We start from the raw sequence: 27,183 nt of genomic DNA, 5'->3' as shown, positions 1-27,183 counted from the left end.
GGGCTGCCTCAGGCCACAAGGGCATGGGGCTTCCCTTTGCTTCCTTCGCCCTGTGCACTGAGAGGTTCTCTGGCTTCCCTGCCCACCCTTGCTCTGCTAGAAGGCACAGGGACCCTAGGCACCTGCCCACCAGCTGTTGGCCCATGGCTCCAAGCCCGGAAAGGAATGAAGCTGAAGGCTTTTTGCTCCCATGTCCACTGCCTCATCCCTCTCATCAAATGGGTGCCTGAACCTGGGATGGGATGGACGGACGGACGGACACACACACACACACACACACACACACACACACACACACACACACACCTGGGAATCTAGTCGGTCCTCATGTTCCTGCACTGGGCAGAGAGTGTGGTGGCTCAGAGGCCTGGAGGTGGGGCTCTGACCCCCTCTGCCTGCTAACCTCGCTTTACCCTCACTGTCCTGCTGCTTCAGGGCACAGTAACTCCTCTGGCCTCCTTTCTCATCCCACTCTCAGGCAGTTTGCAGGCATGGAGGGAACCACTGTAGTGGGAGCCAGGAGAGTGAGTTCAGGCTGCCTATTCATTACCAGCCTCCACCTACTATAGCTGTGTGATCTGGAGCGAAGCACTCGGCCTCTCGGGGTCACAGTCTCTTTCTCTAAGATGAGAGGCACTGTGCCTCAGATACTCTTGGAGATCCTTTCCAGAGGAGTTCCTCAACAGTCCCTTTACTGAGGGAACTGCTTGGGAAGTGAGACTCCCCAACTACTACATCCATCTCCCAACAGACCTTGGCCTTGACTTGGACACACTCTGCCAGGGAAGAGCACTCAGCTTTGCTCACGCTGCTCCCAAGACGCCCCTCCTCTCTAGAGGGCCCGGGGTTGACGACGGGACCCAGGCTTCCCCGCTCCCAGGTGGCCCCATTCACTTACTTCTCATGACTGAGTCGTGGGCTTTGCTGCCTGGGCGGTCTGTCCTTCTCAGCAGGGGTGGTCCAGGGATGGGGCGCAGCTGGCAGCTGGGTTGGGGCGAGGCCCTCTCAGCAGAGCCTCAGCCCACAGCTCTGCACCTAGCTCTCCCCCAGTGCTTCTGGGCAGGGGGGTTTAAGCTCCACACCATACAGGTGGCCAAGTGACAACCCCCCCAACTCCCCCACTTCCCACCCCCCTGGGATGCAGCGGTAGGATGACAGGCGCCCCATGTGGCCAATCTGGGCCTGGGGCAGGGTGTGAGGGGCGGGGCAGCCAATCACAGGGGGTGTTGGAAAATTCCAAAACCACATGCGACAGCCACACACCGGTAAAAGCTGTTTCCACCCGCCAGGTTAGTTCTGGCTGGGGAGGAATGGAGCTCACATGAGCCTGGGGCCAGGTTCCTACTCCCCCTCCCCAATGAGGACCCCCGAGCCTGACCCTCTTTGCCAGGTGACTCCAGGGACAGGGATGTTTCTAAAGGTAAGTCACAGAATATCTGCCTGGGGCGGTGGCATGTGCCATCTGCGACCCTGTGGACTACCAAAGGCCGTGCTCAGTGAAATGCAGCCTGGGAGGCTGCCCCACCGCCCACCATGCTCACACCCTCCCTACGACAGGGTGCACGCCCTGAGCTAGGGAGTAAATGATAATAGTAGCAGTAATAATCATCAGACAAATGCCACCAGCTGTAGAAGGTGTTAGTCCTTCAGAAATGCCCCCAGGAGCAAAACTGCTGAAATTGGAAAGTAGATGATGGTGATGATGCTTGCTACATGCCAGAAATGGTTCCTAATGTTTTGTATGGATTGTCTAATCCTCACAAAATACTTTATGGGATAGGTGCCATTATCCCTATTTCAAAGATGAGGAAAGTGAGGCACAGAGAGGTTGAGTAACTTCCCCAAGGTCACTTAGCTAGCAAAGTAGTGGGGTCAGGATTCAAATTCAGGCAGTTTGGCTCCAGATCCCACTTGAGGAGTGGAAAGATTTCTCTGGTTCAGGTCTGCTTATGAGGGTGTCTCAGCCTGGGAGGTCTCCTGGCATGTGAGCCTCTCTATAGAGTTTCTTGGCCTGAAGGTCCTTCTGAGGGACCAGTCAATTTCAGAGGCCCTCTCAGCCTCATATCTGCTCTGTGGGGTGCCTCAGCCTGAGGGTTCCCTCTTCAGGGCCCCTTAGTAATCAGGACCCCTCTTGGCCTTAGGGTCTCTCCTGGACTCCTCCCTTCTTGGGGTTATCTTGGACCCCCTTCCAGAGCCCATTTTTCAGAACCTCTAGGCCTGGGGGAGGCATTAATCTCCTGGATTCTCTAAGCCAGCCTCCTAAGAGGTCTCTCATCCTGCTGGGACTCCAACGGCTCCTCCGCCTCCTGCAGGCCTTTTCCTGCTGGCCTTCCCCGGGCTCTCAGGAGCTGGGCAGTGGATTGAATAGGGCTGTCAGCCTGTGTCCTACTGAGGACACTCATGGGTGGGGGTGGCCTGGGGGTATGGTTGCACAAGGCTAGTGGGTTGGGGAGGGGATACAGGGTGTGGTCCTGGCCGAGGTTTCTGTGGTAAGGGGTTAAGGGTAGGAATAGAGTTTAGCCTCTTCTAGTTCCAGATGCTCCGAAAGTCCCCCTTCTCCCCCCACCCACATAAGGTCCCTGGCTCCCCCTCCCTCTAACTCGCTCGCGTCACTCCTTGACCCGCTTTCCTCCCGAGGCCCTGCTCAGCATTTCCGTGGGGCCCTGTGGCTAGGGGCAGATGAGGTACCGATCAGGATTGTGCTGAGCAAAGCAACCCCCCACTCAGAAGGACGTAGCATCTTGGTGGCCCCCCAGCCCCGCTCTGACCAGCTCAGGGAGGAGGGTGATGCTGTTGCCCTTTGAGATCTCTCTGCTTGGAACAAGGCGCTGTAGGCAATTTTGGCAGCAGGAGGAGCCACAGTGAGCTCTCAAGAGGAACTGGGAGGCAATCCTAGAAAGGGTTATGGAGAAATGCAGGTGGCCTGTCCTGCCCCAGAGTGGTCCTCATCAATTCAAGGAACCTATGCTTAGAAGGCCTTCCCCAGAGTGCCCTCAGGCTGGTAAGGGCTCGTTGATGGGACACAAGCTTTGGGACTGAGGAGCAGTGGGTGCATTTCCTGGAGGAGTAGCCTCTCCCACAAACTAGGAGGGGAGATCTGATGTGCTGAGAGGTGCCTAGAGAGGATGCTTACTTACTAGTATCCATTGGGAAGTCCTTCCTGAGCTCTAACCCCTTTCTCACATGCTGTAGCCTCAGTCTTTCAGGGCCCCAGGACTCAGAGTGTTCCTATCCATGTGTTTCCTTCAGAGATGAAGCCTTTCCTGCTCTCCAGCCCTGCACAGCCTGCCCCCAGGCTTGTTCGCACCTCGGGATGTGTTAACCACAGAGATGAACACCAAACCTGGCTCTGCTGCCCGCAAAGCCTGGTGCAGGCTCCCTGAGTCCCTGAGGCACCCCTGCCTCCTCACCTCTCCTTTCCCTGGACCAGCGGCCTGACCCACTCCCTTGCATCTCCTGTGCCCCTGCCCAGCACCTCCCTCTCCTGATTCCCTATCACTGTTCTCTCCTTGTTTCTTGCAATGTTTCCTCTCTTCAGGCTTCTTCCTTATCTCCTCCCATTGCCCTGATCTTGAGGCTTCTTCACCTCTCCCCCTCCTTTCCTCGTCTCTGCATCTCCTCTGTTTTTCTAGGCTCCACCTCCTTCCAGGCCCGGCCATCTCTGCTTGGCTCCTCCATCTCTGTGCAACACATGTGCCTTTCTTTTACGCGGACCTCCCAGGGCCCTTGCTGAATTCCTTGCCATCTCTCCACATCCCCAGTTCTTGCCCCAACTCTCTACTCACAGGTGTGGGTCTTCTTTGCAGCCAGCAGCTCTGTAAAGAGAGGGGGTCAGGACCAAAAGTTGAAGACCACAGAGGACAGAGAGACACCCGCCAATGCCTGGGCCCCCATTCCCCATCCCATTCCTTCCCAGAAGAATGTTGTGTCTGAGGATGAGATGGCCCCACCCTCCATAGCACCCCTCTCTTCGTTCTCTGCCTTCCAGTCACAAGAGGCCTCACAAGAGCCACAAGTGCCAGGCTCCCCACTACTCTGGGATTTCCCCACACTATTCCTTCTTCCTGGAATGCCCCTTCCTTGCTCCACCTCAGTCTAGCCAACTTCTCATCCCCCAAGTTCCCAATTATGTCCTTTCTTAGAGAAGCTCTGCACGCCCCCTACCCTGCCCTGGTGCTCACACACTCAGCACCGGGCATTCGACTTCCTGGCACTCACCACATCATCTCTCTACTATAGTTGTGTCATTATGTGTGAAACGGGGCTTTCCTGCTAGACACTAAGCCCTATGGAGGCAGGGGCTGTGTCTGTCTTGTTCACCTTGTTATTCTGTAGTGCCTGCCCCGTTAGAGGTGCACAGTAAATATCCTGCAGCCAGAATTAAATCTCTTGGTTGCTTATTTGTGCCTGCAAGCACCTGGGAATTCCAGAGGTGTAGGGGTTGAGAGTAGGGGAGTGAGGATGTTAGGAGGAAGAGGATGGGGAGAGCTGTAAGCACAGACCCTGCTCTGCCTTCTGCGGGCTCTGGCTCCGCTTGCAGAGGAAGCAATCCCTTCCTGTTGCTGTGTGTGGCTGGTCCCGGTGGCGAGCAGGCAGTCGGGAGCACCAGCAGGCTAATGAGGGGTGGGCAGGGAGGCACAGACCTCCAGAGGGACAGCTGCTGAGGGGAAAGCCTTATCTAGAGCATCGCTGGCGGGGAGGGGGTGTCATTCATTCACATGATTAGCTTTTATTAAACACCTACCAAGGGAGCCCCTGGGAGGAGGCTTTCCCTGCTAGACTTTGGTGCATTTCCTACAGCCACACAGCAGCCCCTCACAGAGCACAGGGCCAGTCTTTAGTTTCAGAAAACACTGCAGGCCTGCATTATGCCCACTACAGTTACCCTAACCTCTGACTCTGCTCTCCTGTTATTTTTCACCTTCTGCTTGTCCAATCATGGACACCGCCCTGCATCCCCCTCCATCCCTACACTGTCCCTCTGCCCAGGTGATGCTCCCCACTAGCAGGCTTCCTCCATTGGGCTGAGTGGAGGTGAGTGGTCTTGAAGGCCTGGGCTCTGCTGGGCTGTGGTGGGGGAAAGACTGCCCAGCGAGGGAGTGGCTCCATCCGGGCCCTCCCATCTCCCCCAAGATTCTGCATGGCCCCACCCAGCTTCCTCCCCGAAGAGGCACCATCTCTCTGGCCCCTAGCCTTGCACTTCAGAGGGGTCCTGGGGTGGGGGTGCTCCTCTTGCTCGCCCTGGCAGTGGAGTTCTTCCTCCACCAGGTGGCCCTGGAGCTTTTCCCCCTCAGTGCTCACACCTGACCAAGTGGCAATGGGATCCTGCAGACAGGGTCTCTGAGTCAGGTCATTCATGGAGCCAAGGACTACCTGACTCTCTTGTCCCCCGATGCCCCTAGCTGGGTGCCCACACTCTGCAGAAATGAAGCCCCATGCCCCCGGGCCAGGGGGAAGGAAAGTGCTGGGCTGGTGGGCGCGGGCGGCAGACAGGGAGCTGTTGCTCTTTTCCCAGACCCTTTGTCATCCTTAAAGGCAGGAGAGCTTCCTCCGTTGGTGAGTGAAGTGGCCAGCCTCCCAGCCACTGCTGCCCAGGGGCCCAGCCTGATGAGCAGTGTCGCCTCTCCTCCCAGAGGGTTCTCACACTGGGGAGGGCCTGCCCACGTGCTGCCCCTTCCCTCCCTCTGGCTTCCGGGCCTCTGCTCTTCCCCCCATCCCACCTGTCTCTTCCTTCTTCAGTTCTCCCTTTCTTTCCCATCCATGTGCCTCCTCTCTCTCCAACTTCCTATTTCTCCTCCTCTGTCATGTCCCCAGCCCCTCCTCCTGTTTCTCCTTCAGTTTCTACCAAGACCTGTCCCGTCTCACTGGCCTGCCTTCCTCTGCCAACCCGTTTCTCTCTCTTTCTCCCTTCTTTTGCCCCTCCTCCCCTCCTCACTTTCCGACCAGTCTCTTCCCATCTCTCTCTCTCCTCTGAACCTCCTGGCAGCCCCTTCCACCTGCCTGCAGGGCTGTAGGGCCTCTTACCCTGCGAGGCTTGGTGGTGTCTCTGTGGGGCTCTGTCCATGGGGCAACTCCCTTGGTGCCGTCCTTGCTGCCCTGGCTGCCCAGGAGGGCAGGGAGCAGGGCCCAGGGGAGGGAGGAGGGAGGAGGGAGGAGGGAGGGAGCACCTGGCCCGGCAGCAGGCAGGGGAAAGGAGTGGCTGGCAGAGCATCCTGGCATCAGGAGGGGGACAAGGGGAGAGAGAGAAGCAACACAGTTTGGAGCCTTGAGGAGAAACAGGATAGGTGATGGGAAGGGGGCTAGCATTTATTGATCACCTACTGTGTGCTGGGCCCCTTGCTGGTCACTCTAGGAAAATCCATGATTTTCTTCAATCCTCCCAACATCCACCATGAGGCAAGCGCAGTTCCTCCAGACAACTATCCAGTGCTCGTAAGCTATGTGATGCTCAAAGATTGTCACGACTCGCCCAAGGGCTTGCACAAGGACAGGAAGTGCCTGACCTGTGATTTGAACCCAGGTCTTTGTGACTTTAGAATCATTCACTTTCTATTTGACAAAGACAGGTGGCAGGAACGGGGGAGTTGGGGAGCAGAGAGACGAAGACAGAATGGCTTATTTGGGGGGGGTGCCTCTTCTCCAGGACAATGTCAGATTCATCCCAGTGGTTCTCGAGTTTCTTGAGGTCTCTGCCAACTTAGCCTCTGCCCTTTGCTGTCCTTCCCTAGAATTCCCTTGCTCCCTGGTGCCTCCACATAGTCCTGGTCTGCTGGGGCCAGGGGCAGGCCTGGAGGAGTGTGCAGAGGCTGAGGAGCAATGGGAGAGCAGAGGAGAGGAGACACGCTACACTGAGCCAGCTGCAGGAGAGAGGCCCCCAGGCTGAGCAGGACCCCTGGGACCTGCACTGAGGAAGGGCTCTGCGGAGAGCCACAGGGTACTACCTCCAGGTCCTGGATGTCACTAATTTCCTGCACAGCCTTGGCCCAGGGTTTGATTAGCTGGGCCTGGCTCTCCTGGTTACCCAACAGGCCGGCTGGCCAGGGGCCAGGCTGCAGTGGGGAGGCTCCCTGGCACCTCCTCCTGCTCTCAATCCCAGCTGGTAAACAGCAGAGCAGGGGCCAGCCACGCCTCAGCCTCGTGACTGCAGCCCACTCCCCCCAACCTGGTGCACGTGGCGCCTGGCGTGGAGCGGGCAGGCAGCTGTCCCTTCCCTTCCCTGCCCTCCCATCTCGCCATCATCCAATCGTGCCCCACCCTGGAACTTCATACTCTGCTATCAGCACCTCCATTCCAGGGGAGCCCCCAGGGTCTCCCAAGGGCTGCAGCTTAAGGGACAAAGGTTAGAAGTAGAGAAGGACTTTCTAACTCCTAGGATGGTTGACAGAGGGGTAGGGAGTGAGGAAGAGTGGAGTGGAAACTTTTGGGGACCTTCTTGTACCGAGAGTCTGAGGGCGTGTGTCTGTGTCTCTGAGCCTCTTCTGATTATCCCCGTGTCCTTTTGGTAAATGCATGGCCCACGCGTCTGTGTACACTTCTCTGCACAGAACAGGATGTTGGTCTGTTTTGGGGCTCAGCCCCTTGGGCAGGCTTGGAGTAAGAAGCAAAGCTCTCTGAAGCACCGCCCAGCCCAATGGCCAGCTGACAAGTAGAGCCGGCAAGAGGCAGAGGGGCAGGGCTGCAGAGAGCGTTAGGCCCGTGTGGCTCCGCTCTCCCCCTCCCCGCCTGTGACTGGCTTTGCATCCACTCAGTATCCTCCATCTGTGTCTCTCCCTGCCAACTTCTCCCCGCCTATGGCTTTTCTGTTTTCTGTGCCTCTGTAGCTCATCCCCTTCTCTCTTTTCTCCTCTTTTAAGCCTCTCTTCCTGTGACTCTGGGTCTCTCGGGACCCTTCCTGCCCTCCCAAAGGTGGGCACAGAGTAGAAGCCCTGCAGAGCGCCTGAGGATGGGCACTTGGCCCTGGCATCATGCCAGGCAGTCCTGCCTGCCCCAGATACCACAGGTCCGGCTGCCTCTCCCAGCCGCGCCACTTCGCGCCACTGTGTAAGGTAGGGAGGAAGTTGGGTTAGGAAGACAGGGTCCTGGCCTCTGGGCCTAAGCTAGTCACATGCTTCCTAGACATTCTCTACCCCTTCCTTGCCCTAGGCATGGATGGCTGGGTCCTGTCTCCCGGGGCAAGCAGTTCCCTTGGTCATCCTTTTGGGAAGTTCCCCCTCATGCCTGACCTTCCCCGCTCTGGGTCCCATGCAGCCCCTCTTCTGGAGGAGTCAGTCCTTTCAAAGCAGGGCAGTGGTTATTTCCTCCTCAAATACATTCTCACGTTCTTATGCAAGGAAGAGGCTGATAGAGATCAGAGAATCATTTCACCCCCCACGTGCCCAAGTACCCTTATCAGGCCAGGGAATCTCAACCCAGGGGGCAAGCAGCCTGGAGGGGGGGCAGGGTGGTGGCAGTGGCTTGGAACTGAGGAGCAGTCACCAACTTCTCTTTCCCGTCCTCCCCACCCCCTAAACCACAGAAACCACTTAAAGCTCAGTGCAAGCCTGCCCCTCTTGGGAGGGCCTGGGGTGGAAAGGTGGAAAGTATGTGGGTCCTGGGCAGCCTGCGTGCCACATATCAGCCCAGCTCTATCTTTCTCGAGGGCCACCTGCTCTGGGAAGCCTAATCAGTGATTCAGTGGAGGATTTGGGTCCTCCCTAGGAGGTCTGTGCCTGGGGAGACCTCAACCCACTGGAGTGACTCAGAGAGGGGGCTGTACCCCACCCCCTCCCTCAACCATTAAAAAAAAGACATCTTAGGCTTTACAAATATCTGTAGATCTCACAGTTGACACCCCTCCCCTTTCCGGTCACAAAGGCCACTGTGGGTGGAGGCACTAGTGGGAGTTTGACCCCAGCTCCTGGCCCTGAACTTTCCATGTGACCTGCCTGTACCACTTATCTGTCAATTAACATTTGTGGTCACTTAGGCTTGGACGCAGCAAGGAGGGCTGAAAAGCAGGAGCTCTGATTTTTGGAGCCAAAAGACTTGGATAAGAATGTAGCCTGCTATCTATTAGTCCTCAGTTACCACATTGTTAAAAAGGGGACAGTAATATCTGTCCTGACTTGTGTCTGTGAACATACTTTGAGGCCAGAGCAGTCTGCACACAGGAGGGGTTCTTAAGACCTTGTTTGCCCCCAGGACATGCTTCTGTGGCTTTAGCTAGTGAGGAAGTTCCTCCAGGGACATTGTGGCCCCCATCATGTGGAAACAGGTCACAGCGGTGGACACTGACTGAACAGCTCCTGGGTGAAGTGAATTGAATTCCCACCTCACAGGCTCCACTGAGCAGCAGGTGGGGTAGGGGGTCTGAATGCAGCCACAGTCCTAAACCTTCCCTGCAGCCAGGGCTGATCCCCAGGCAAGTTTACCTAACCTCTCTGATCTGTCTCCTGCGTACAATGGAAAGAGGACCCACCTTACTGTGCGGTCGCAACGATGGACTGGCATAACAAGTAACGTACAGGACCTACTGGTACTAAGGACTGTGGTTAAAAAGAGATGTTTTGGTCCCTCCCTCCCTTTTTTCATTCCTATATTTGTCCCTTCTTCTCGTCACCTGACTCCCTATGCCCTTGTCTTGCTTTATTTTCTTCTGTGACATATTACCAAGTAACACTTCTACATGTTACTTACTCATTTTGCCACTTGTCTGGTCTCTGTGTCTGTTTCGATCGCTCTGGTGTCCAGAGCCCAGCGCCTCCTGGAGCTCCCTAAGTATTTGTTGAAGGAATGCATGAATGAAGGGTGTTGGGCTGCACCCTGCAGGCCTGGCTTCAGGACCAAAGAAAGATCCCAGGGTCAGCAACAAAGACATCAGTGGTTTAATGAGCAGGGGGATCTCACATGTCTGAAGCAAGGTCCTGGGGCGACTCCCTGCCACGTGGGGCGGAGAGCAGGCAGGACACAGTGGCAGGCTTTGCAACTAGGGGCAGGGGGGTTAGCAGTTTCAGGGGGAGTTGACGTCAGTTTGGCTCATTGTTTACCAGGGAAACCAGCAGAGGGGCACACCTCTCACCACCCTTTTGGTAAGAATAATCACTGGCTGAAATCTGGGGCAAGTACATAGGAAGGTCAGTCATGTGAGTAGGATACGGGTCGAACAGACACTGGTCGAGTAGGGGATGTACAGAGAGCAAGAGAACAGCCACCATGAGTGGCCTGACCACATAAAGGGTAAATTACCACTGCTTTTCTTTCCAGCTACTTTCAAATGGGCATCAAATCCAGTTGCTCACCAAAGGTTGTTAGGGGAGACTTGGGGCTGAAGTAGGACAGTACAAGGGACAGAGCTGGACCTACAGGTGGGCTTCACAGGCTGAGAAGATTGGAGAGCTATCCCCCTAGGGAAAGAGATGACCTGGCTGGGAGGTGGCAGCTGGTACTTAGGGACATTACACTGCGGTGAGCAAGAGCCTAAACTCCAGGGCCAGGCTCTCTGGGCTTGAATCCTAGTTATACTCTTCACTGAATGAATAAAACCCAAGGTCACGTTGGATAACAATATTAACAATAGTACTTAACCCTCATAGGAATGGCTGAAACGCTGTTGAAAGTTTCTTGCGTGGTGATCTCTGCATAGCTGGTAGTACTTACTATTATTTGGTCAATGCTACCACCTGGTGGACATCTGGAGCAAGATTTTCCTGGCCTGGGCCTGGGCCTGGGGCTACGGTCAGGGGGTGGGAAAAGGAACTGAGGAGTGTTCTGAATGGAGATGTGTGTTATGCTCGCATTGTTCATGCTGAGGTTCACCTGCATCCAGCAGGCTTGGCCCTGGTTAGGGGCACTGGGCAAAATGAGAAGAAGCCCACGAGGAAAGATTGGCCCGGTGCGTCCCTTCCTCCTTCCCTCTTGCCCTTCCTTCTTTCCTCCTCCAAGCCTGGCCTGAGCCAAGAGGAAGCAGCTCCAGCGAAGGTGGGGTGAGAGAAAAGAAGGTCACTGCTGACGTCAGGGACATTCAGGTAAGAGGGAAATACAACGTGACCTACATTTCTCTATCTTCCACACTACCCCCTACTCACTCGGGTAGACTTCTGGGCAACCGTGAGAACAGCTCTCATACTCTCTCTTCTTCCCCCAAGACCTCAACCCCTGGGACATAATATCTTGGTCTTTTGGTACCCAAGTGCGTCTCTGGCTCTTGCTCTAGCTTTATTCCCCAGGGTGGCACAGGTGTGGAAGGGAAGAGAGAGAGGACACCTAGAAGCATTGTGCGCTAGTCTGACATCCCCTGCCTCACTCAAGGCAAAGAAATTTCATCCCTCTTCAGCACAGATGTGAGTGTGAGTAGGACTGTAGATGGGTGGGGGAGTGCTGATTTCCCATGTGCGGCCCCAAGGAACCCCCAGGGGAAGTGGCTTCTGTTGGTTTCAATCATAGAGCTTTTTCTGGAGTGACTCAGTGATTGGAGGGCCCCCTGAAGGGGTAGGGGCCTTGTTGAACAGGAAACCTAGGACCTACCCAGCCCAGATCTACTGAACTAGTGTCAGTGTCTCTTGGGGATGGAGCCCAGGATTCTTTCTGCATGTGTAAATGAGCTCATCTAGGATTTCTGATGTCTGCTTATTCTGATGTTCATTCAAGTTTGAGAACCACTGCTTAAGGTCCTCTCCAGTTCGGACCACCTGAACGAGCTTCCTCCACCCCTCCTGTGACCAGGGCATAGGGAAGAGGATGGGCTGCAGATCTGAACAAGGAGAGAGATTCTGCTAGAGAGAGACATTTTATTAGCAAAAATAAATACATGCCGGGCAGATGGAAAGAATGAGGACTGCAGAGCGGGTGGGGACCTCCTGAGGAAGAGACAGTCTCTCAGTCTACAGGCTGAGATGGGCAGGCGCCAGGGAGGCCCCGGGACCTAGCCCACCGCCTAAGGGGGGCAGCAGGGCTATAAGAGGCGTCTCACACTCCCCCAGCAGCACGTCCCTGCGGAACCCTGCGCCCCTATCCAGCACCTTGGCCTTCAGACTTCGGGCGGCCAGGTCTGGCGGGCCGAGCCCATCGAAGAAGAAGTCCTCATTGAAGATGGGGTTGGCGCTGCATTTGACCACGCGGCTCCGCTGGGCCTGCGGCCGGGCGCGCGGCCGCAGCCTCAGCACCACGCAGCAGCCGCCGCCGCCGCTCCCGGGGCCGGCCCGCGACAGGGGCAGGCCCTCGGCGCTCACCAGGCGCAGCCGCAGCCTCCCGGGCCCGGCCTGGTACTCGGCGGAGAGCCGTAGCTGCCCGCCCCGGGGCCGGAGGCGCAGCACGCTCTCCTTGGTCGGCCGCAGCTGGCAGCACAAGAAGTCGAGGTGGAAGAGCGGCGGCGCGGGCGGCCCGGCGCGGCGCGGCGCGGGCGGGCTGGCGTCTGCCGAGCTCGCCTCCTGCGGGCACGGCGAGCGCGGCCTGGGCGGCCGGGGCCGGTCGGGGCCTGGCCGCGGCGAGCCGAAGGGCGACGAATCGGGCGACGAGGCCGTATCACTGTCGGGGGCCCAGCAGAGGCGAAGGTCCGGGGCGGAGACGTGCAGCCGGGACTGGGCCGGGGGCAGCCCGCCGGAGCGGGAGGCCGGCGGCCGGTGGAACAGGGACTCGCGCCGCCGCGTGTGCGGGCTCTCGGGCAGGAAGGCCCAGCCTTCGCGGCCCGCCAGGTGCGGCAACGAACAGGCCGAGGGGAGGCCGCGCCTGCCCGCGCCGCGCCCGCCGAGGGGCTCGGCGTCGCCTGGGTCCGGGAGCCGAGGCGGGATGAAGAACTGCGGGATGCAATCGGGGGTGAGGACGTTGGGGCAGGTGCGCGCGAGCGAGCCCGGGGTGCGGCGCTTAAGAAACAGGCTGGAGGGCGCCCACCGGGCCTCGGGCTCCGCGGCCCCTAGCCTATAGCCAGCTTTCTCCAAGAGCCACATGCGGTGGGCTGGGAGTGCTGAAAGTCCGATTTCCACGAAGCCGAGAGGGGCCAAATCCAGCGTCTTGGGTTAAGGCCTGGGCGAGGAGAGAAGAGCCTGCGGTGGGTGATGCTGCAAACGTACACCGGGTGGTCCGCCAACCCCTCCTCCGTTGGCCCACGGGGCTCACGGGCCTCGTGTTTGAGCAGGAAAAACAAAGGGCGGCAAAGTCAGGGTGCCCGGGAAGAAATAGAGGGAGCCCAGGGCTAGACAGTCACATTTTCAGATCAGGCCTCCAGCATCCGACTACACAGACCCTCCCATTGGTACTAAAGATGTCTACCCACGTCAGAGTTAGAAGGTCTAACACACCTACTAGAGCCCTAGGCTATTAAGAGAATAGAGTAACACCGCGGTATTAAAAGGTCTGTAGTCACAAACACCCACCCAGATCCGGAACCCAGCTTATATATACACATGTTCCCCCTGAAGAGACACCGCGGCCCTAGGCGAGCTCAACGCTTTCTTCGCTGCCCATTCCGAAGACTCTTAAGACACGGGCTCTTCTACAAAGTCTGATCTGGCGCCCCTCGGGGCTCCTCCCCCGCCCCCCTCCCACCCTCGCCGCGGGCTGCCCTTCCCTGCGCCGCAAGTTTGTCCAGGCTGAGCCATCCTTCGGCCCTGGCCCCACCTGCCTCCTATTGCTCCTCCCTCGCCTTTTCGAGTCGTTCCAGGCCAGAAGCAGACTCGCTGCACAGTTGGCTGCTTCCTTGCGAGCACCCAGGCCGGTTCAAGAAGACGCACCTCTCGGGGGCGCAGAATCCCACCCCTCGTCTGCCCTGACCGTCCTGCTCCGTGCCTCCCGGTCCTACCTCATCCCGAGTCTGCAGCGCGGCCCGGCTGTTGGGCCGCCCCTCCCACTCTCCACTCCTTTTCTCCCTAGGAAACCACTGAGCACAAAGGCAGCATTGATTCTCCGCCACCCCCTGAGCTGACTCCGGGAGGCCCCGCCGCCGCGCGCTTACCGCACCGCCTCGCCGCAACCCAGGGAGCGCGATGTTCCGATTTTCTGCCTGGGAGTCGGAGCCCACAGCAACAGTCGGGCGCCCAGAGAGCAGGCCTCACCTGTGGGCCGCCTCTGGGTCCTGGCCTCTGGCCAGGAAGCGTTCAGAGCCCGGAGGGGAACAGCTTCCTCTCCAGCTTACTACCCCAGTCCAGTCCTGGGAGGAGCTGGCAGGGGCCTCCGTTGCCTACGTACCACTTTTCCTGGATAAACACAGCTCTGTCTCTGTGGCCATCAGCCCGGCCTTCTTAACTCCTTCCTTCAGGTTTCTAGCGGCAAGCCAGCGCTGTGCCCTGGGGTCTTCTCTGGGAGTTGGGGAGGGCGGCAAGGAAGAGGGAGGCGGCCGTTAGTGGGCAGTGGCCTCCATCCCTCTGTGCTACTCTGGCTCCACCTCAGCCCTCCTGGGTGAAGCCCACAGCCATGGCCACACAGACGGTATCTTCTGCAAAGCCGTCTTTGCTGGAATCCTGCCTTGGCCCTGGTTGCACCCTTCTGGAACCATCCCAATTGCTTCCAGACAGAATGCCTTGCAGTGACTAGTTCTCTGAATTACACGGGACCAAGGAAAAGTGACCAGGCTCAAGATTTCTGGACATAGAGACACTGAGGGCAGAGCTTTTTCCATCAGGGAGTCGAGGTCAGGCTGGTCTGTGGCCCCATCCCCCCATCCTTGTCAGAAGTGGGTTAAACTGTACACATGGAGGGTGTCTCCCTCTTCCTTCTCCTGATTGAAGGCAGATCCTCAGAAGCACAGGCCACCACTTACAAGATGAGACCATCAACTGTACTCCAGGTACGTTCACTATCCTTCATTCCCTCCTTAGGATATTTGCATAAACAAGTTCCTCTCTTAGGACTCCCCCACCCTCCTTCATTCTTCCCATCTGGAGGCCTCCACCGACACCCTCCCAATGAAATTAGAGGCTTCTGTTGTCTACTTTCACAGTACCCCGTTCTTTTCCTTAATGGCACTGTTCATAGTAGTTGTTTTTTTTTTTTTCTAGAGTTTATTTACGTAATTATTTAATGTCTTCCTCCGTTATTGGATGGTAAACATCACAAAGACAGTGCTTAGAACAAGGCAGGTGCTTTTCAGGATTTGTTGAGTGAATGAATGATATTAAGCAGAACTGTATCTGAATCAGTTCATTTATCCCTTCACGGTGCTGGGTCCTGGGGATACACAGAAGGGGAAGCAGCCTGAGGGGAGAGACATGCAGTAACAAAGGCAGCAGCAAGACAAGTTGTGAAATTCGGGGAACAAACCAGGGGATTATTTTAACATCTGATGCTTGAGGGTTTTGAGGGGGCAAATGTTTCTTTTATGGAGATTTTTGGTGACATCCAGACCCTCCGATCCTGTGGCTTGTGACTCTGCTCAGCCCTGGTGTCATTTCTAGGGAGGGTGGTGTGTATGGAGTGCTGCAGCCACGCAGTCACAGCTGTGGCACCCGTCAGCTGGGTTGGAGGGCTGAGCTCTGCGACTTACTAGCTGTGTCACCTCTGGTGTGCAACTTAATCTCTCTGGGCTTCACCTTTCCTATCTGGAAAATGGAGAGAAAATACCTAACTCTCAGAGTTGACATGAAGATTACATAAGACAACACACGGGCATCAGTTAGGCTGACTTCTGCTGAAAGTACACAAAAACAGAAACCTCAACTCAATCTAACCTGACAATAAGGACATTTCTGGCTTCTCTGATAAGAAGTCCAGAGGGAGGGTAGGATTCAGGGGAGTCTGATTCTGTGGCTTCATTCATTCTTTCATTCATTCATCTGTCCATGGTTATTGACTACCTACTGTGTGCCAGGCACTGTATACTGAACTCTGGGGATACAGCAGTGAGAAAACAGAGAAATCTCCTGGGAAGATGGACTTTATACTTTAGTGGGGGAGAAAGACAAGAGATAAGAATAAATTAGTAAAAAGTACAGTTTATTAGTTTATTAGATGGGAATCATCAGGGGAGAAAATTAAAGTCAGGGAGGATCATAGAGGGTGTCAGGAGAGCATACAATTTTATCTTCTTCCTAACCAAAAATATTTTAATATAGGAATCAACGTGTGAACATTGAGGTGGTAAAATTAAGGTTACAAACATGAGATAAATATCTAATAATATACTTCTGATTTAATGGGAAACAATGGTTGTGACAGTCATGTTTAACACCTTGGTTAAGTAAAGAGACAAATGGGCAGGGGTGTCACAGAAGTATGCAAACATTTAACAGTTCAAATAATCCTTGGCCCTTCTGAGAAAATGCAGATGGCAAATATGTGGCAAGTATTTCTGTAAATGGTGGTTTCAGTCCATTAGTGATCATTCTGTTCATGCATTTAAAGGAACTGCGAGTGCTTCTGAGCACTGAAAACTAGATTCAAAGTAAGTCTTTGCCTCAACTCCAGTACGACTGTTTTGACTTTCTTCTTTCTCTTGACTGCACAGGAAGGATAGAGTACCTTTCCCTTCTTCTCTTGGGAGTGTTTAAATTAAGATTAGGCCCTTCTTGAGCATGAATAAAAGACAAGAGGTTTTTGGTATACAATGATTAGACTCTGGGTTTAATTGGTTATCAAAGGCAACTGTAAAAGCACAAAAGGAGACAGGATTTTTACATGAGCATATGGGGGAGGGCATAGTTGGTTTCCTTAAGATTTCTGACTATGGCCTCTAGCATGTCTCCAGCTTTTGGAGGGCACTGGATCAAGGACTTTTAAATCCATGTCAACCAATCCTTTGCCCATTATTCAAGATTGATGGTTTAGGAAGTGCGTGGTCTCGTTGCTAGAAGGAGAACATGGTCCACCCGCCTCTCCACCACTGCTGAATTTGTGTCCAGCTCTCCGACCCTGTTCCGGGCCACAGAAGGTGCATTCTCTCTGATGCCCGGAACCCCCAGCCCCAGTCCCGGATCCTGGAATCTTAGCTTAGGTCTGAACTTGAGTTCTTCACTTGTCAGTATGAGGGACACAGACTCATCCTGCCTGCCTCTGCCCATGCTCCTTTCAAACTGAGGCAGTGGCTGCTAGCTACTTATCAAACCCATGTCCATTTTTTCTACAACATAGAGTTAGACCATGTTCTCCAGCCAAACTCTCTTGTAATTCGGTGGGGTCTCGTGACTGAGGAAACACTTTGAGGTTTGCTCCCCAAACCTCCCTTGTGATTCTCTTTTCTCATCAACACCGAGGATGACTTTGGAAATCACGTGTTAAAGATGACAGAGCTTTCGTCAAGCCAGGTTCCTAAATGACTCCTAGACACCCAATACTAGACTTTATATGAGTGAAAAGTTCATTCTACTTAAGATGAGGATTAGGCTATGAAGATGCAAAGGTTTATCTTTGGCATCACCATACTTAATAATGAGGTCCTTTATGATATGTCCCTTGGGGCTCTCATTCTTTGGTAAAACTTCTCTAATCCTTGACCTCTTCCTGGACGTCCCCTCTACCTACTGGCCTGGCTGGAATGCTGCCTATCTCTGTGCAAGCTGCTTGGTTTTCCACCCACTCCTCCACAGGCCCGGAGGAGGTACAAGCTTCTGGGTGGTCATTGCCTCCGCCAGTCCATTGTTCTCCCTCACATCAGACTTTTCCTCCTTGTAAGCGGGTACCAGCCATGGTGCTCTTTCATCCTTTACCGCTGTTCTTACCTGTCTCATCCGCCATTGCCCTTAGGTCTTGCCAGCTGACTCACACCTTTCTTTCACTTCAGGTTGGTGCCACTTCAGATGTCTGGTTTTCACCAGCAGCTGGGCCTTCCACATACCTTGGCCCACGTATACTTGGTCAATTTGTTTTCCTGATCCCCAATATGGCTTATCCAAATCATTGCCCTTCCTTCAGACCTCTTTCCCCACTGGTGGCTTTGCCTCCAGGTTCACTGAGGAAGTCGAGGTGCTCTGGCATGCATCCCCTCAACCTCCCATCCTGTTCTGCACCCCTCCACTCCTTCCTTTTGGTCTCAGACTCACGCTGATGCTCTCCTGTGACTCCTGTCTCCACTTGTGCTCTTGATCCACCTCTAAGACCAGATAGCTGTTCTGCTGGATGACATCTCTCTCCATCCTAGACTTTCAGCCTCTCTCCACTGGCTCCTTCCAAAGCAATTTATAAATATACACAAATCTTTCCTTAAATAACACAACATAACAAAAACAAAATTCCTAGAAAGAATCACCTAGGTTCATTTTGTCATTCTCATTTATTTTTTCATGCACCAGAAACTGGATTTTGCTCCGATATTTTGACAAAGGAGACCACCACCTTCTTTACTGCCAAATCCAAAAGCCTCTTTTTAGTTCCCATCTGCCTTGCCTTCTCTGTAGCATTTGATACTGCTGAATTCCCCCTCTTAAGGATGGTCCTTATCTTGTTCTTGGCCTCCTCAGTGGGTCACTGATTCTCTGCCCCAGCTTTAAGGCTTAGTGTGATCAAAGGTTCTGCCTTTGACCCCTCTCTCTGTCCTTCCTTTCTTTCCCCTCCCGTCATTCTCATGCCTCCCACCTCCTCTTCACTTTCATCCTGCATAATCCATTCCCAGGGGTTCTATGTCAGTTTTTATATTGATGACTTACAAACTGAGTCAGTGTCTCATCAATCCTGAGTTTCACGTTATAATATGTAGGTTCCTGCTGGTGCTCACCACCTGGGGGAAGTTCCACGGGCGCTTCAATCTCAGTGCATGTGAAACTGAGCTCATTCTCTTCCCCCACCTTCCAGCTCTGCCACCTGGAACCAGCAAGCTGGAAACGTGGAGTCATCCTCAGGAGTTCCCCTTCACAGATCCACTTTTCACAATTAATGGCAAAGTCCTATACTCTTCCATTTGTGACAGTTTCCACATTTCTCACCTTCATGGCTTTGAACCATGTCACATTCTTACTGTCACTAGTTTGGGGCCCTGCAGCGGTCTCCCAACCAGTGCTGCCACCTTCAATCTTGCTGACCTCTTACTGCCACCAGCATCATCTTTCTGAAAAACAAAACTTTTATGTCACTGCCCTAGCCCAAACCCTTTCAAGGCTCCCTGTTGCCTACAAGACAAAGTCCAGGCTCCACTTCAGGGTTTATGAAGACCCCCGTGGCCTGCACCTGCTGCCACCCTCTTCTCCTCCCCTCAGCTCCTGCCCTGCTCAACACCTTGCTGTTCTCCACAGTCTCTGTGCTCTTTCGCCCTTCTGTGCCTTTGCTCAGACCAGTCCCTCCTCTTGGAATACCCTCCTCTCACGCGTCTGCCTGGTGGACACTATTTAACTTTTGAGATTCAGTTCAAGCACAGCTTCCTCTAGAAAGCCTTTTCTGATCACTTTCACAGAGTAGAGTTGACCTCTCCTCCCTCTGTCTGCGCTGCACCTACAATCAGAGCCATGCTGGTGTGTGAGGAGCTCATGGGCTGCCCTGCCCCCGGCCCACAGCTGTGTATCTCGAGGCCAGGGGCCCTGTCTTTCATCGCTGTGTGCTTGGCGCCTCACCCAGTGCCAAGTACCGGGCAGGTCTCAGGACATCTCTTCTTTTGTTGCTGAAGGGGAAGGTGGGTATGTGGGAGGATTTTGATTTCCAACTACAGAAGAGTCTTGGACTGAGAATGGGGCTGCAGACTTTATTTACACAGAAAAAAGTGCCCTCTTCCTCATGTCACCAGGTACTTCCAGGGCACCGCTTCCTGCCCTGCGGGGGGCCCCAGGCGGCAGGGCAGTCAGTGGTGTGCTCTCCTGCAGCCACAGTCGCTCTTATTGGGGTGACTCTTCTTCCAGCTGCATCTGGAGGAAAACACCTGCAAGAGAAGAGTGAGCCAGAGCAGGTGGTGGGCACTTGATGGGGTGCTCAGAGCATTTGCACCCCGTTACTTAGGACCTGGGTCCTGTCCTTGTGGTGCAGTTTGGGCCACTCATACATAGAAAAAAAATCCTAGTTGGGTTCCCCTTCACTTTGTCTGTGTCTGCAGCAGGTGACCAACCCCACTCTAAAAAGCTGGGCCCCAGCTTGGGACTGGATCCCTAGCGTTTGTTCTGGGCTTGGTGGTGGCAGGATGGGGCCTGGGGCTGAGGCTGAGGACCTCTTTACCTGAGGCTTTGGCATAAACTGTCTGCTGGTCTCTGCTCTGGATGATGCAGGACAGGTACATCTTCTGGTCCTCAATCTTTTCCACATTGATGTTCAGCACAGCCAGAGAGCCCACTGGGACAAAGCTGGGAGAGGAAGCGGCTTAGCCCCTCACATGAACCCCTGGCCCCCATCCCTCCACTGCTCTGCCCCATCCTTCTCTTCACACCTCCCCCCCCCCCCCGCCTCAGGGACTCAAGTGGCTCCGGGCTTCGGGCACACCTGCCAGCTACCAGAGTCAGGCAGCAGAAGTTTTCTGGCCAAGGACCAGAGGCCTGTGTGGCAGCGAGCTGGGGAAGGAGAGTGACAGACAGGGCTTCTGTGCCCCAACACAGGATGGCTGCCCCCTCAGTGGTGAAAAGGGCTATGACTTTGGCCAACACCCCAAGGATCCACACTTACTTTTTGTACTTGATACTGAAGTTTAATGTGAACAGCCCCTCTCCGGCCAGGTAAGCAGTTTTAGAAAACGCCTCATCCGTCATGGTTGCCAGGGACCCTCCGTGGGCAAACCTGGGGGTGGGGGCAGGGAACAAGGCCAAGGCTGGAATCACCCCACCTATCTTTCCCTAGGAAAGGCAAGGACACAGATCTGGATCCTGCCTGATCAAACCGGTCAAAATCAGCTGAGTTTTCTTCCACGTTGCTACAGCATGTGTTAGCAATCACTGATATAATTATTTTATTTCACCAGGAAAAATTTGTTTTTCTGATAGTTAATGGAAAACCTTTTCTTTGATTCATCACCTAATTGCTGGTAGCAATCACTGTAATTTGGAGAGGTGCATCCTACAAGGAATGGAAAAGCCCCTGAACTTGCTGGCTTTAGTCTCGAAGTCATGGCCTTGGGCCACACTCTCACCTCACCAGTCACTATGTTGAGGCCAGTGTTGAGCCCACATTTTCAAGATGAGTAAAATGTGAAAGTTAACTTAGGACCATAAAGTGCTGACAGGATGGAAGCGTGAGCAGTGCTGCCCGTGGAAAGCCGAGAGCCGGCTTCAGCAGCATACTGCAAACCTTTGCTTTCTATAAGGTGTGTAAAATTCTCATTCTTATCTGTGTAAGCTGACCTTCATGCCAAAGCTCCCTTGCTGGTTAAGTTGGGTAAAATAGGAAGGCATCCAACTTTCGAATGCAGATGACATGAAACAGAGTCGAGTTTTTGATTTTCAAAAGCACGATCCTGCTTCTCCATGGACCAGGCCAGCTGTGCCTGCCGTACCACCGTGGGTTACTCAGCTGCTCCTGCCGCCAGGGGGCTTCCCGCACCCTTGCTTCCCCCTCCCTTGGGTGGAAAGAGCTGGGGACCTTGCAACCTGCACCTACCTGGTTTTACTCCGTGCTCCACCATCACTACCTATTTGATCTTGAGCAAGTTGCTAAACCTTTCTGAGCCCTAGTTTTCCCACTGTGAATTATGAATAAAGATAATTTCTATCTCATCAAATCAAATGAGGTAATGTTTACAAAACTTCAGGTATGCTTCTAGTCACTTCCCTTCCCTCATTGCTTGAAAAAGAGGGAGTTGCTGCCAAAGATCCCTAAACCTGCTCGCCCTCATCCTCACTGGCCAGGCAAGGGACCCTCTGGCAAGTGTGTAGTTGCTGCAGTGTAGCTCTTGGTCAGCCACGAACCTACCCCTCCTAGGGGTTGAGTGAGTACTTTTGAGATGATAGAAAATACATATATTGGTCTCTGCCCCTGATTCCTGGCACAGAGCTCCTGAAACCCTTATAATTTCCTGGGAGTGTCTTTTGTTCTAATGACTCTGGGTGGCTCCTGGTTGAGGGCTGGTCACCAGAAAGGCCAAGCCATAATTAGAAGCTTGGAATTTTCAGTCCTCCCTCTACCCACCCCATTCTCTTGAGAAGGGTGAATGGCTGAAAATGGAGTTAATGATTGATCATACCTATGTGATGAAGCCTCCATAAAAATCCCAGAAGTATTGGGTTCAGAGAGCTTCCAGGTTGGTGAACACATCCACGCTGGGAGGGTGATGCACCCCAACTCCACAAGGATGGAAACTCCTGCACTTGGGACCCTCTCAGACCTCACCCTGTGGGTCTCTTCCATCTGGATGTTCATCCTTTATCCTATCTTTAATGAACCGGTAAATGTAAGTAAGTGTTTCCCTGAGTTCTGTGAGCTGTTCTAATAAATTAATCCAACCAGAGGAGAGGGTTGTGGGAACCACCAGTTGCAGCCGAATCTGCCAGAAGTTGTGGGTAACCTGGGACCTACTGCTTGCACTTGGCATCTGAAGAAGGGTCAGGGCAGCCTTGTGGGATTGAGCCCTTAATTTGTGGGATCTGACACTATCTCCAGGTAGATAGTGTTAGAATCAAGTTAAATTTTAGGACACCCAGCTGGTGTAAAGAGAATTGCTTGTTGTGGGGAAAAACCCTCTCACATTTGGCGATCAGAAGTGTCAGAAGGGAAGTATTCTGTGTGAGAGCAAAGAAGACACAAAGGAAAGAAAGATGGCAGGGAAGACCTGGGTTTTTCTTTGCACAGGAGACAGACCGAACTGGGTTTTTCTAATTCAGCACTTGTCTCTTCTCTGGACTTTCTCCATCCACTGGTCTCAGTGTTGGATGGTCTTCCTCTACCTTTCCTGCCCCACCTCCTTGAGCCATTAAATAAAAATCAGCCACACTCCACCCCTGTGTGCCCCTGCCTTCTTATGGGTTTTCCTTCTTTGAAGGGGGTGATCCATGGCCTGGGTAGGACTCTGACCTAGTCCCCCAGTATCTGCGTGCACCAGTGTGGAAATCAGAGTCCCCATGGAAGATGCCTTTGGGGCGGCCAAGTTGACCAAGGGCTGCAGTCTGAAATCTATGGCCTGCAGAGGCGCTGACATCTAATTAAGCTCTTTGAATTCTGTTTAACTGCAACTGAGTCTCTCTCAGGCTTTGGGACCCTAAAGCTGCTCCTTCCCCCTCCTCTCTCCGCTCCCTTGCAGGAACTCTGACACCAACAATAGCCTTCAGTGACTGTCTCAAGCAGGAACATAGATAAACAAGTTTATACTGTACAGCACAGGGAACTATATTCGATATCTTGTAGTAGCTTATGGTGAAAAAGAACATGAAAACGAATATATGTATACTCATATATGACTGAAGCATTGTGCTGGCCACCAGAAATTGACACAACGTTGTACGCTGACTATACTTCAGTGAAAAATAAAAAAAGCAGGAACAGGGATAGAGAAAGCAGACGGCCTTGGACTTGGTGACCCAGTGTCCTGAGGCAAGAGGCGTAGGGCCAGCCTAATTTCCATTGTGGATGTATTTATGTCCAGTGTGAGTTCTTTCCTGGGGTCTGTTCTCAGTTTGAAGGCAGCAGAATACAGTGGAGGAAGCAATGGACTTGGAGTCCCAACTCCTAGATTGGAATCCTGGACCTGACCTTGAATCAAGCCTGTGTTACCTTGGTAAGATGCCTTACCTCTGTGTGCCTCAGACTGCTCCTAGGTCAAACATGAGGTTTAGATAGATGGTGTCTGATAGCTATGTTGTGCTTTACAGTTTATGAGCCCATACACACAGGCCCATAATATCATATCTCTCAGCCACTCTGGAAGCTAGATACTATTGCCCCAAGTTTTAGATAAGGAGACTGAAGGCCAGAGGTACAAATGGCCTACATGGGGTGTCTAGGCCCACAGTGGCAGAACATCACTGGAAGCCTGGCTCCTAATTCCAGATCTTGTCCTCTTCCAAGTCTACCACATCCTTCTCAAAGTGGCTTCCAAGACTCCGTCTTACTGGAAAATTCTCAGACCTGAGTAAGGAGGCGCTCCTTATGTGCACAATGGGGACTGGACCAGATGACCTAGGATGTCCTTCCAGACCTGATACCATGAGACTAAAGCCCAGTGTCCCCCATTCCCCACCCAGCTCCTTGGAGGGAGGTACAGACTCCAGGGGCTGGTTATGCCTGAGTGACCAGCTGAGCCAAGTGCAGGAAGCAGAGATGTCCACCCTGGCTCTGCCTGTGGCCTTACCCTGGGATCCCCTCCAGATAGGGGCCTGGTTGGAAAAGACAGACGGACTTCTTCTCCCTCGGATGGAAAAAGATGACATACTCATAGCCTTGTCCTTCCACTTCAGTGCACCTGGTGATAATGCGCCAGTCATTTTTGTCTGGGGAGAGATGGGCAGTGTCACAGCAGAAGAGAGCGCCTAAGGATGTGGGTTGAGCCTGCCTCAGGTATAGATGAGGAGAGAACCAGAACAAACAGGCTGTGCCCCCAGGGAGCCTTTAAGAGAACAGCAGAGGCACCGCCCTGTCTTCAGGGAACCCTGTCTGAGAGGGGCACAGAACAGTCCTCAGGGAGCCCTGGTTCTGAAGTGGAAGAAAATTTTCCTCAGGGAGCCCTTCATGTGGAAGGAGAAAAACTCAGTAAGTTTCTTTCTTGGGGGTAGAGACAGGATCAGAAGCTGTCAGGACTTTAAGACACCTTAACCATTGAAAATTAAGATTTAAGACATGTAATTCATATATAATTCAAAACAACAACAGTACTAAACAGGAAAATAAATTCAGAAGAGCCCACTAAGGTTCTTATTTTTCACCCAGGGACCTACAAGAACTATATCCTTTTTGGGTAGAAACCAATTTCTTTAAAAATTTTTCGTACACCTGTTTTTGTATTTTTGTTTGTTTGTTTTGTTGCTGTTCTGTTAACCCACAGCAGTCTGACTACTGTAGCACTCACTTGTGCTCGGGCAGGAGGAACACATACATGAATGAGAGACAAGCACGCACACGCACACGCACAGGCACACGCAGAGAGATGGAAGTAGAAAGCGCCATCACTCTGACCTGGCGGAGAGCCGCCTGGGCCCGGCAGGTCAGGGTCAGTACGCCAGCGCCTGCAGTGGGCGATGGGGGCGTGTCCTGAGGCCTTTTGTGGGTGGGGAGGACTTGGGAGAAGGCTTCGACAGGAAGGGAAGAAGACCCTGCGAGAAGGAAGACGCGCAGGGAGCTGAGCTGGTGGCTCTCCAGCAGGTGCGCTCTGGGCTGGGAGCAGAGGCAGCTGCTAGGGTGTGCTCAGTTCAGAGGGGAGGAGGAGAGCCAGGGACCTGATGGGACACTTTCCTCCTCCACCTGCCTGGGCCTGCAGCATGAGGGGTGGAGGTAGCAGAAGGAACTTCTGCCTGAGAATTGGCACCATTTTCTAGGCTTAGTCTTGCTAGCTCTGCACTCACATAAAGATAACAAGTTGCAGAATAGAGAGTAACATTTGTTTTGTTGGAGGTTTTGCAGGACCATCATGACCTGACCCACAGGGACAGCGGCAAGAGCAGAGAGTTCCTACAGCAAGAAATTTGCAACAACCAACCACACCCCCTCCCCTTTTCTTGTATAAAAAGAGCCTGTATTCTGACTTGAGGAGGATGGTTCTCCAAGACATTAGTCTGCCATCCTCTCTGTCTGCCAGCTTTCCAAATAAAGTCGCTATTCCTTGCCCCAACACCTTGTCTCCTGACTTACTGGCCTGTTGTGCGGGGAGCAGAACCAGTTTGGACTTGGTAACACGTGTAGATTTCCTTCTGGAGAGTCCTTGAACACAGAGAAAGGGGCTGGCTGAACTGACCCGGGTGGGCTGGGTTGCATGTGTGCCAATTGGCCCTCTCTGGCCAGGCCTCACCTGAGGTAACCTCTAATCCCAATGGGAGCTTGAACCCCTGGATGTGCTGTCTGTTGGACTTGAAGGAGGGCAATTTGACCCAGTCATCAGTCTTGGTCTTCTCCAGAAATTCGTGGTACAGGCTTAGCATGTCTGGACACCAGCTAGCATTGGGAAGGGCATAATCCTTCAGATCTGCCTTTGGCCGACAGAATCTTGAGACCTGGGCAGGAAAAATCAGGGAGACTAGACAGCTTCCTGGGAGGGGGGCTGCTGCTTGGGCTGTGGGACCTCTAGGTAGTATGCTCCTGGGTTCTTGGGCTCCTTAATCCCTTCTGCCAGTGTAGACTTGAAGGAAATGGCCCCCGGGGACTCCTGTGGGTGACCAGGCAAGGGGATGCTAACATGCAAAGGAAGGGAAGGAAAAAGATTGGGACCAACAAGTAGAGGCATGCTGCTCTGTGGTGGTGTATTATAATTGTCTTGTTTTAAAACTTGTGAGCTGTTTTTTAAGGCTGAGAATAGCTAGTATTAATTAGCCCCACTATACAGATGGGGAAACTGAGGAAATATGGCTAAGGTTGTCAAGCTTGTGAGTGTGAGAGCTGGTGATCAGACTAGAGCTCATTCTGAGACACTATCCACCCTAGGGGGTGCGACCACAGGTGAGGACCATTGTTACCATCCCATCACCTCAGAGGCTACTCCAGCTCTGTCTGCAGCTGAGGGCCTGCCCGGGAAAGGGTGGCTCCTTTGAAACATGTTTTAGGCACCCATGGTGATGTGGTAACATCTGCGGGATGAGGCAGATGTTACCTCTATGGCGCCAGATGCTCAGGCACCAATCACAACCACAGGCAGTAAGACAACTGCTTGCTGGGACCATCCACAGGGTCCTCCCCCTGGGGCCAACACAACTCAGCTGCAATAGTTTGAGTCCCATAGGAGGAGAGTGTTTAGTGGCCACACAAGATCCAGATAAGGATGACAGTATCCTGGCAGTCTTAGTTCGGGGCTACTTGGTTTCCTTTGCCAAATCAAATAGCTCCAGACAAACTGCGCACCTGCCCTGGTCACAGCCTGGGAAGAGGAGGTTTGGGGTGCTGCTTATACCCTTAGCCCCCAGGAGAAGGGCTCAGCCCATCTCGCTGAGCTAGGAACTCACTCACCCGTAAGTCTGTGGAGGATCCGAACGCTGAGGCAGGGTTGATTCTGGGCAGGAGGAGGGGGGCACGAAGAAGGGCTCTGTGGCGCCCAAGTCCTGCTGCCACCTGGAAGCCTCGCCTGATCATGGCTGAGCACTGGAATCAGAGTCCGCAGGGCTGCTGATTGAATCCCGAGGAAGCAGCAAGGTGAGTGAGCGCTTTTTAATTGCACCTTGGGGCTGTCGGTGTAGCCACCTCTCGTTCTAGTCTCCTCTCTCTCCCAAGGCTCTTATTAGCGAGTTTCCAATGATTAGGCAAGGCTCG

The 27,183-nt window shown here is 53.7% G+C and overlaps 3 protein-coding genes and 1 long non-coding RNA gene across 18 annotated transcripts in view; 1 reads left to right on the top strand and 3 right to left on the bottom strand.

The window, feature by feature from the left end:
* Positions 1-6,134, bottom strand: part of RORC (RAR related orphan receptor C) — a 22,507-nt gene extending 16,373 nt beyond the window's left edge. For 8 of the 10 annotated variants that reach the window (XM_032464264.1, XM_032464265.1, XM_032464259.1 and 5 more), the window contains exons 1-3: positions 6,025-6,120; positions 3,786-3,815; positions 899-2,892 (exon numbers count right to left, since the gene is read on the bottom strand). In XM_032464264.1, the coding sequence (XP_032320155.1) occupies positions 899-905 (7 nt within the window). In that variant the 5' untranslated portion in view covers positions 906-2,892; positions 3,786-3,815; positions 6,025-6,120. Of the gene's footprint in view, positions 1-898; positions 2,893-3,785; positions 3,816-6,024 lie in introns of all 10 variants that reach the window. The other 2 variants (XM_006177160.3, XM_006177159.2) reach the window with 1 other exon arrangement.
* C2CD4D (C2 calcium dependent domain containing 4D) lies at positions 5,935-15,508 on the bottom strand. 6 transcript variants are annotated; one of them, XR_004314031.1, is made up of 2 exons: positions 11,786-13,575; positions 5,935-5,959 (listed from the first exon to the last, which is right to left on the bottom strand). XR_004314031.1 is itself a non-coding variant. In XM_032464269.1 (2 exons), exon 2 carries the CDS (start codon positions 12,918-12,920, stop codon positions 11,859-11,861), a length of 1,062 nt encoding a protein of 353 aa, XP_032320160.1. In that variant the 5' UTR covers positions 12,921-12,996; positions 14,158-15,508; the 3' UTR covers positions 11,749-11,858. The 6 variants fall into 6 exon arrangements, 5 of the variants coding, with proteins under 5 accessions (XP_032320160.1, XP_032320158.1, XP_032320159.1 ...); XM_032464269.1 differs by lacking the exon at positions 5,935-5,959 and adding an exon at positions 14,158-15,508 and having other exon boundaries at positions 11,749-12,996; XM_032464267.1 differs by lacking the exon at positions 5,935-5,959 and adding an exon at positions 13,925-14,133 and having other exon boundaries at positions 11,749-12,996.
* LOC116658745 lies at positions 14,652-25,531 on the top strand. The gene is made up of 3 exons (XR_004314032.1): positions 14,652-14,755; positions 23,411-23,512; positions 25,342-25,531. It is a non-coding gene; the product is annotated as an uncharacterized LOC116658745 (long non-coding RNA).
* On the bottom strand, positions 19,557-27,183 carry THEM5 (thioesterase superfamily member 5). The gene is made up of 6 exons (XM_006177162.3): positions 26,884-27,183; positions 25,736-25,937; positions 24,086-24,224; positions 20,476-20,586; positions 20,035-20,159; positions 19,557-19,744 (listed from the first exon to the last, which is right to left on the bottom strand). The coding sequence occupies exons 1-6, from the start codon at positions 27,004-27,006 to the stop codon at positions 19,701-19,703; spliced, it is 744 nt and encodes a 247-aa protein (XP_006177224.1). The 5' UTR covers positions 27,007-27,183; the 3' UTR covers positions 19,557-19,700.

This window comes from Camelus ferus, chromosome 21 (assembly GCF_009834535.1).
Source record: "Camelus ferus isolate YT-003-E chromosome 21, BCGSAC_Cfer_1.0, whole genome shotgun sequence".
NCBI classification, from domain to species: domain Eukaryota; kingdom Metazoa; phylum Chordata; class Mammalia; order Artiodactyla; family Camelidae; genus Camelus; species Camelus ferus.
Note: the sequence above shows the minus strand (reverse complement) of the source record. Positions and strands in the feature narration are given on the sequence as shown.

Coding starts and splice junctions, on each gene's coding strand:
- THEM5 (XM_006177162.3), bottom strand. CDS start 27,006: ATGATCAGGCGAGGCTTCCAGGTGGCAGCAGGACTTGGGCGCCACAGA. Junction 25,938..26,883: donor GATCCTCCACAGACTTACGG/GTGAGTGAGTTC, acceptor TTTCCTGCCCAG/GTCTCAAGATTCTGTCGGCC. Junction 20,587..24,085: donor TATCTGGAGGGGATCCCAGG/GTAAGGCCACAG, acceptor CCCCACCCCCAG/GTTTGCCCACGGAGGGTCCC.
- C2CD4D (XM_032464269.1), bottom strand. CDS start 12,920: ATGTGGCTCTTGGAGAAAGCTGGCTATAGGCTAGGGGCCGCGGAGCCC.